Raw genomic sequence first — 9,556 nt, forward strand, 5'->3', positions numbered from 1 at the left:
CCTCCCAGACCACCCCCGCGCTTCACCCCCTACCGCGGCAGCGCCCCCTCCTCCCGCTGGTCCGGCGGCGGCGGATCTGGTCCCTCCCCATCGGCCTGGCCCCCGCCACCGGTGAGCCGCTCCTCCCCGCCATCATCTGCCGCCGCGGGCGTCCCCCACCTCAGGTGCCTCCGCCCCCTCGGCTCGCGACACCAGGACCCTCCTGATGATTCTTGGGCGCTCCCCCACCAGCTGCTGCTCGCGCCTGCCAGCCGGCGGCGGATACGGTGACCATGGCCGCTGTCGCGGTCTCCGGCGGCGATCCTTTCCCCCGAGCCACGGTGATGATTCTTGCGTCGAGACGGCGATGCATCTGCGGTTGTGGCTGGCACGGGGTTTGCCGCGATGGTCCTTGTCGGTGTTGTTTCAGCCCCGGTGGCCTCAGGCCGCGTCTCTCCGGCGTCCCTCGTTGCCGGCGTCCCGAACCGGGCAGCTCCGGCCACAGTGACTGGGTAGCCAATTTACCTTGCCCGCCGATGCCCCGACGGCTAAGGCCATGGCAGCTTGGATCTGCGTCCCTCTAGTCCTCGCTTGTCGGCGTTGCCGGACATCGTCACCCCAAGATCTCAGCGTGGTTCGCCTTGTCGCCCGCCCTACCCTGTACGGCTCAAAGTCTCCCCCTTTTGCTAGATCCTATGCTCGTGGGTTCGGAGGCGACGCCACCCTCCGACGGCAGGTGCAGCCCCGCCAACCCCTTCCTGACTTGGTGGTTCCGACCAACATTGGCCTCCGCATCTTTGATTCCAACTCGGCGGCTATGGGATCGCTCAGCTTCAGGCCAGGGAGAGATCCTTGCACGGCTTGCCGGTGCTGGCAGCTACGGTGCCCGTGGGTGTCGTTTTCCTTCTTGGAGGCGCTGGCAAGGCCTTTAGCTGCGCCCTCTTTGAGCTCAGGAGAAATCCTAGGTTCGAGTTCCTCGGACCGGATAGTGACGGTGTCTCGGCATCGTATTCCTTCTTCAAGGCACTATCTTGTTCGCTCGTGGTGTCCCCGGTTTTGGCTCGGACGATGTTGGAGTTATCGCTGGCTTGGCATTGCCGCCCTTGGCTCACTTTGGTAGGTTTAGCTGTGTTGTATCCTCTGTTCAGGTTGAGCATCCCTTGTCTCTCTGCTCCGGGCACCATGTACACGTCTGCCTGCGTTCGTGTCATGTGTTATATCCCTACGTATTCATTTTAATCTTTCTATCAATGAAATGACACGCAAGCTTTGCGTATTCGAGAAGAAAGAATTGAGCATCTAACGGGTCCAACGGAACTGTAAGCTGTACGCAGGCAGGACTGCATTAGTTTGTCACGGGCAAGTGTAACCTTTTTTTGCGGGGAAAGCAAGTAACCCTTTTTTAGATAGAGAAATATAAAATGATGTTGCTTCTATATATGCGCTGACTTGGTTATTTAATTAGCTTGTGTTGGCGTGCAGCGCTAGCTTGACATAAAATGACATAAAGCAAGTTCTAGGAAGCACAAAACATTCACAAAATCACAACTGGCAAGGCAGAAGAAGTAGTAGATGCTAGAGCGAGCCAAGGCGCAGAGCAACAGGTAGCTCATGGAGATTACTAAGGTGGACCTCCGTGGCCTAAATCCCAGCGGGCCTGGGTGGAGGGAAGCCCGGGACGCCGTAACCACATCCATGGTGGCACACGGCTTCGTGATGGTCGCACACGACGCGGTCGGCCCGGAGCTCCGGGAAGCGCTTTTCGGGCGCGCCTTGCCGGAGTTGTACGCGCTTCCGGTGGAGGCCAAGCGGCAGAACGTGGCGTCCACTCGGGTCCCGTTCCAAGGCTACATCTCAAACATGCCCGACGGGACCCTCGAGAGCTTGCGCGTCTGGGATCCCACCGACGCCAGCCGCGTCCGTGACTACGGCAACCTCCTCTGGCCGCAGCAGGGGGGCAACCCTGCCTTCTGGTAAATCGATCACCTTCACTTCACGTACGTGTATGCACGCATCCATAGCATTATTCTCAGTTTTGAGTGACACCCAGCGACACCATTGTGTCGGTTGCCAAGAAGCTGGTGAAGCTGGAGCAGACCGTGATGATGATGGTCCTTGAGGGCCTCGGCGCCGGGGAGGAGCGCATCCACGCACACCAGGACCAGGAGGCGCTCACCTACGGCCTTCGGCTCTGGCGCTACGGCATGCGGCCTCTGGACGCAGCCACCGGCGTCTCATTGCTACCGCACCGTGACACCTGCATCACCAGCACCGTCCTGCAGCATGAGGTGGAAGGCCTGGAGGTGCAGACCAGGGACGGCAACTGGATCGCCGTGCCGCCTCAGCCCGACACAGCCACCATCATCGCCGGTGATTTCTTCACTGTAAGCATCATCGATCATTACCTGGATCTCTTACTCTACAGGTACTACTTCACAATTACTTACGGAAATCTGACCTGGCGAATGTTTAGTCGCAATTTTATGACGATGTTTTGTCCTAGTCTTATCTATATCCAGTCTAAAAGATTTTGAATTCAAAATTCAATTATAAAGTTCATCCCTTGAGAAAAATTGTTGGGATTCCATAACCTTGACATCAGCCAGGGAGCCCATCCCATCGAACGCCTTCCCCACAGTTGCACGGATCTTGGCACAAGGCCGGTGCGACGTAGATCAGCTAGAGTTGTTCGCTGTTAAATTGCTTCCTGACCAGCGTTCTTTATTTATTTTTTTCTCCAATTAAGAGCATGGAAGTTTAATTATTACTAGGATGGCCATTTTATTATTATTTGCATGTCGTTTTTTGTTATCAAGCGGACGGCAATATTATTATTGAAAGCATGTTATTTTTATTACTGTTTGCATGGCATCTTTATAATTAAAAGGATGAGAGATTTATTATTAAGAGAATGACAATTTTGATTATTATTTTTTGATGGCATGGCATTTCAATGAACTTTTGCCCAGTTGACCAAATAGAGCAAAAATTCACAGGATGGCGTTTTTTTTGTCCATGGAAAAAATAAAGAAAAAATGTTCCCCAAAACATGGCATTTCTTGCACAATGAAACATTTGCACGACAAAAGTCATAAATTTATTATTTTTAGATCACACGACACCTTTTTCAATCCTACCATTATAACTTTAATTAAAGAAATGACAGTTTTACCAAGTAGCATGACATTGTTTATATATTTTCAGTTTTACAAAGTAACATGGAAATTATCATATACTCCCTCTGTCCGAAAAAACTTGTCCCTCAAATGGATGTATCTATCATCAAGTTAGTGCTAGCTAGATACATCAATTTGAGGGACAAGTTTGGGACAAGCTTTTCCGGATGGAGGGAGTATTTTTTAGATCATGAAAAATATAAATTAAATATTTTGTTTGTTTTCTATAAGAAATTGTGTTTTTTATACATGGCATTTTTATAAAGAATTAGTTAACTGAGCCTATGGGCCAATCGGGGGTTCGCTCAGGCCCACCCCTGGCGAAACATGGAGGATGGGCGAATACGTTCACTAGATGACCCCAGGGAGCCTCCACCTGGCTGACGACAACTTGATATTGGGGCCTTCACTTAACTGTTGCATCAATTCCATGCATCACCGTACTTTATTTACCTTTTGCATCAATTTCATAGTTTACATACCATACATGACCCAGCCTAGCTACCAAACTATAAGGGCGTCAAAACCGAACTTCTAATTAACGTGGGTAAATCAACGATAAGATTTGATAAACATTTATTTATATAATCAATTAATATGGTCATGTAAATCATGGGCTAACATACTTGTTAGTATTCTAAACCTATCTGGCAAAATGATTTGTCTTGATTTAATTTTATTTTTCCTTTCTCAAGATAATAATTATATATATATATATATATATATATATATATATATATATATATATATATTAAGGACTTGTTAGTATTATACACCTTTTTCCCAAACTAAATCAGCGGAAAGGAAGAGAAGCGAAATGGAAACCTTATGCATATATAGCAATAGGTGAGAAGAGAAGAGAAGAGATGCATACCCTCAGTTAAACAGCTTAAATCGCGGTTGGCAATACTATAATAACAACAAAGAACACATAGTATTGTTTCCCAGTTAATTAGCGATTAACTTTCCAAAAAATACAAGTAACTACTCCCTCCCTTCTCAAATATTTGTCTTTCCGAACATTTCAAATAGAATACAACATACGGATGTATGTTGACATATTTTCGAGCGTAGATTCACACATTTTGCTTCGTATGTAGTCAATTGTTGAAATATTTAGAAAGACGAATATTTGGGAACAAAGGGAGTACATATTATTCAACCTTCCTTCTAAATTTGGCAGGTTATACTCATTCTTTGATTCTCACCCTATATAAATGTTATATGTTACAGGTCCTAACAAATGGAAGGATGCCGTCATGCCTCCACCGTGTTAGGACGCCGAGCAACCGCGAGCGCTTCTCGGTGGCTCTCCACTGCCGCCGAAAGGACGACGCCTTGGTGGCTCCAATGGCTGAGCTGGTCGACAGATACCACCCTCTGATGTATAACCCTTGCATTGCCGGCGAGTACACCATATTTCGCTACTCCGAGGAAGGGCGCGACCACGGCGACCCACTCAAGGCTTTCTGCGGTGTCTGACTCCCTTGGCCGTTAATATAAGTTGGTACTGTGGCCTCATTTTCTGCGTATAAAACCATCCATGGTATGTGTTTCTTATATACACAGCTAGACCTTTTATACACTACAAATAATGTTGTTTTAGAGTTGGGACAGTCTCAAATCTGTAATAAATTACGAATGATGGTGCTACAGAAAACCATCCATGATGAATAAAATATAATGAGACCATTTTCCATGTATTGATAGCAAACATTGAAAAGTTTGCCTAAAGTGCGACAATACTTGAAGATGATTTGTCCTAAAGTAGAACACCCCCTTTACTTGAGTTCTTCACTGTGAAAGATCTGTAGAAACTCATGAACCTCACGGTGAATTCTGCCATGGTTTTGTAAGGGTCAGCTATTTCAGTAGACTACAGTTCAGAAGTGAACCGAACCAAAAACAATGAGCATGACATTCAATCTCTATGAAGTATTGGATGGCTTCCCCTTCAGTAGTCCCCGTTTCAGGTGGTTCAATCACTTTTCTATGGCTCCCTTAAAGTATGTGCGGTCATGGCCTTCCACGGCAAAATGTTCTATACTGATATCCAAATTTGTGTCCCAAGATCTGTATTCACTGAGTTGTTCTTTCTGAAACTTGTGGCCTCCGCACATACATCAGCGTGTACACATAGTAATCTAGATGTAAAGCAAGCAGGCAAAGAACACATACATAAGCGTATACACATAGTATAATCTAGTTGAGCAATCGAAACAAAAAATCACTGTGATTTTAGCAATAGTCGGTTACACAGGCATCCGAAGTGATATTTAGGATTTTAGCAATAGTCGGTTACACAGACATCGGAAGTGATATTTAGGGACTTCTCTTTCCTAGTTAGAGGGATTACTATTTTGTATCCTCTCTGTCCCATAGTGTAGGACGTTTTTTGATACTAGTGAGTTAAAAAAAGTCCTAAACTATGGGACGGAGGAAGTGGCAACTACTCCCTCCGTCCCATAATATAAGAGCGTTTTTACACTATATAGTGTAAAAAACGCTGTTATATTATGGGACGGAGGGAGTAATAATTTCGACCAGAAGCAACTTAATAATGTCACCCTGATTAGTACTATTGGTTACTGACAATCTGCTTTCGCTCTCACTGGTTTCATCTTCCATTACACACATCCATTTCTTTATAACATTATGTTAAAAAAAAAGATGAACAAGAACAAAGAGACCTTGCAACACTACTCATCAATCAGTGAGTGAGTGAGACTGTGGGGCCCAATTAGGACACAAGCAGAAGATAACCTGACAGGCCAAGAACGCATTCACAGGCCCAATAAGTATACTGAGGAGGTGGAACACACAGCACATTAACACGAACTCTACTCTCTGTCGGATGTGGCAAAGTTCCATTCTAGCTTCAGGTTCCACTCAGGATCTATCTGCATCAGCTGGTTGCCCACATCAGGGGTCGACGACAAACGAAATGCAGATCCACACATCTCTCCGTGACAGGATGCCCACATCTGCATCGATTTCACAAGGCAAAACAAAGACTTTGTAATGAGAGCTCCATCGACAAACATGTCACTGGTTTCAATCAGAGCAGTGCGTAGAATATCAGTTTCAGAGTTGGGCTTGGTGTCTCCTGATTTAGGGTAACTAACATCTATCAGATACCAGTTTTCAGAGCAACTATTTACTGAGCCGAAGGTCTGAATGGTCTAGCAACTGTTTTTAGGGTCCCTAGAAAGTAACCACGACAAGGTTGGTTCTAGTCTATGGATGATCTATCAACTTACTCAACTAAGGTTACACACAAGCGAAGCCTGTTTTCAGATAAAGGAATTACTTTCCCCAATAAAACTTATTGTTGTTTCCGTCCTTGATAGAAAACAAAATTCCCCTCGCAAATCCATTCAAAACAGAATTAACTTCAAAATTTATATCTATGCAAGTGCAGCATGCTGACATACTCTTGTACGCCATGCTCCCCTTGAATAAGTTGAAGTCATCAAGTGCAGAAAACAAGAAAAAGATAGTAACCAACCGTGGTGATCGCTGAAGATCACCATCATCTCGATTTGCTCTACATCTAGATGGTTTAGGGATTCTGAAAAGAAACAAAAAGAATATGTAGGCAAACTTACCGGATGGAAAACGGAACGGCAGCATTACCGCACAGACTGTCCATGTAATCCAGACAGCAACCTGATTTGAAATGTAACATAACTAGCTTGGTACTACTCTTGTGCGCACATAAGCTCCTTTCTTTCCTCTTTTTTTCTTTTGCACTTTTGCTTGTTTTGGTTCAGTGAGGTACCAACGGCTTAATATTGTGAACTGTACATATTTAGAAATTCAGTGAGATATCAAAGAAGCTTGGAAGTAGTTACGATAAAATATGAGTAGAATGGAATTTGTAAATATGTATCTGTGCTTCTAACAAGAATCCCTTAGCACATATACCTGACTGCACTTCTTTTCTGGTTGTCCACATTTTTTTAGCTCTGCAAACAGTATCGGTGCCATCGTCCCAGCGCCCCCTGTTTGTTTGTTGGTGGCAACCCAGACTCGCCTAACTTAGGACCTGTTCGGTATTCATCCACTCCTAGAATCTACGGAGCGGGCAAGCTGCAACTATGCCAATTTGAACTGCAGCTCCGCCAACTCCCGGAGCGGAGCTGTGGAGCGGAGCATTACAGAACGGCCCCTTAGCTATGCCATCCATAAGAACCAACCAAACAAGCCTTCCAAACTCGCCATCTTGCTACTATGAGTTAGTTACTGCATTTCGTATGGAACCAACAATGGAGTTTGCTACCTCTAACGCTGAGAATGGACAGAGGGGCAAGTTGGAGATGAAGACCAAGAACTCAAAGGGGCATCCAAAAAACTGATCTCTCAACTTCGAGTAGGACGATGAATTCAGTCTGTATATTCCATCATCACACAATGTACAGCATATATAGTGCTGGAGTGGTTACAAGAGAGCCCGAAGGAAGTGGCACGCAGGCCCGGGCGAGATCTATGATCCTATATACTAGGAATACAAGTACATACAGTTACACAGGTATAATACACGTTAACACCCCCCCTCAGCCGGAACTCCATGGGGAAGGATGTTGAGGCTGGTTCTGAACTCGTGGAAGACCTGTGATGGAAGCCCCTTGGTGAAGAGATCTGCAAACTGCGAGCTGGATGGTACGTGGAGAACACGAATGTCGCCGAGGGCCACGCGGTCACGTACAAAGTGCAGATCAATCTCGATATGTTTCGTGCGCTGATGTTGGACGGGATTAGATGCAATGTAGGAGGCCGAGACGTTGTCACAATAGACAATGGTGGCACGGGTCGGTGGGCGAGGAGCTCATGTAAGAGTTGTCGCAACCAACATGCCTCAGCAACACAGTTCGCGACGCCACGATACTCGGCCTGAGCGCTCGAACGAGAAACAGTGGCTTGCCGTTTGGATGACCAAGATAGCAAGTTGTGACCGAGAAAAACACAGAAGCCCGACGTGGACTTGCGTATGTCCGGGCATCCAGCCCAATCAGCATCGGTGTAGGCCACAAGATCGAGAGGAGAGGACTTGTACAACTGCAAGCCAAAGTGGGTGGTGCCACGAAGATACCGTAGAATGCGTTTGACAAGTGTCATGTGAGAATCACGAGGTGCATGCATGAATAAGCACACTTGTTGAACCGCATATGAGAGGTCCGGGCGAGTAAGAGTGAGGTATTGGAGGGCACCGGCCAGGCTACGGTATAGAGTGGGATTTTCGAGGAGGCAACCATCATGAGCGGAGAGTTTGGACTGTGTATCAATGGGAGTGGAAACGGGCTTGCAATTGAGCATCTTGGCGCGGGCGAGAACCTCAAGGGCATACTGCTGTTGGCAGAGAAATAAGCCATGGGTGTTGGGTGTGACGTTGATGCCAAGGAAATGATGAAGCTCTCCAAGGTCGGTCATGGAAAACTCACGTTTGAGAGAAGAAATTACGTGATGAAGAGCGCGGGGAGTGCTTGCGGTTAGTATGATGTCATCAACGTACACAAGGAGGTAGGCGATGGAGTCATCACGTTGCAAGATGAAGAGAGAGGTGTCGCTCTTGGATGCATGGAAACCAAGAGACAACAGGAAGGAGCGGAAGGCTGGAACCAAGTGCGTGGTGCCTGCTTCAAGCCATAGAGGGACTTACGAAGGAGGCACACGTGGTCCGGCCGGGAGGAATCCACAGACCCAGCTGGTTGAGCACAGTATACCGTCTCCTTGAGATCGCCGTGGAGGAAAGCATTCTTGACGTCGAGCTGGTGAATAGGCCAAGAGCTGGAGTTGGCGATGCTGAGCACAACGCGAATGGTGGCCGGCTTGACAACCGGACTAAATGTCTCGTCATAGTCGACACCCTCCTTCTGATTGAACCCTCGAACCACCCATCGTGCCTTGTACCGAGCCAAAGTGCCATCGGTGTTGAATTTGTGGCGAAAGATCCACTTGCCAGTCACCACGTTAACACCTGCAGGTTTAGGAACCAACGACCAAGTAGAATTCGCAATTAAAGCATCATATTCAACTAGCATGGCACGTTGCCAATTGGCATCTTTGAGCGCGGAACGGTACGTGGGGGGAATGGGAGATATAGTGGTGGTGGGTGTATGGGCGAGGAAGAGTCGTTTGGGTTGGCAGAAACCCGATTTGGACCTGGTATGCATTTTGTGTGCGTTGTGGGTTGGTTTTACTGGTTTGGCATGAGCTGGGAGATGTGGCTGCACGGGAGTGGAGGGCATGGAAGGAGAGGCGGATTGCGTGGGGCCAGGAGCAGGGCTGGCAGGCGAGAGATCCGAGGCGGATCCGGTCGCAGGGGAATCTGGCGTACGATCCGAGGCGTGGGGCGCGGGCGACCGGGTGGGCGCGAGGGCCGAGGATGCGCGTGGGGGTGT

At 47.4% G+C, this 9,556-nt stretch overlaps 1 protein-coding gene across 1 annotated transcript; it reads left to right on the top strand.

Moving 5' to 3' along the window:
* The first annotated feature begins 1,541 nt into the window (after window positions 1-1,541).
* Window positions 1,542-4,859, top strand: LOC119294335 (probable 2-oxoglutarate-dependent dioxygenase AOP1). The gene is made up of 3 exons (XM_037572541.1): window positions 1,542-1,952; window positions 2,030-2,363; window positions 4,389-4,859. Exons 1-3 carry the CDS (start codon window positions 1,591-1,593, stop codon window positions 4,635-4,637), a joined length of 945 nt encoding a protein of 314 aa, XP_037428438.1. The 5' UTR covers window positions 1,542-1,590; the 3' UTR covers window positions 4,638-4,859.
* The last annotated feature ends 4,697 nt before the right edge of the window (window positions 4,860-9,556 follow it).

Source organism: Triticum dicoccoides, chromosome 4B (assembly GCF_002162155.2).
Source record: "Triticum dicoccoides isolate Atlit2015 ecotype Zavitan chromosome 4B, WEW_v2.0, whole genome shotgun sequence".
NCBI classification, from domain to species: Eukaryota; Viridiplantae; Streptophyta; class Magnoliopsida; order Poales; family Poaceae; genus Triticum; species Triticum dicoccoides.

Coding starts and splice junctions, on each gene's coding strand:
- LOC119294335 (XM_037572541.1), top strand. CDS start 1,591: ATGGAGATTACTAAGGTGGACCTCCGTGGCCTAAATCCCAGCGGGCCT. Junction 1,953..2,029: donor GGGGGCAACCCTGCCTTCTG/GTAAATCGATCA, acceptor AGTGACACCCAG/CGACACCATTGTGTCGGTTG. Junction 2,364..4,388: donor TCGCCGGTGATTTCTTCACT/GTAAGCATCATC, acceptor TATATGTTACAG/GTCCTAACAAATGGAAGGAT.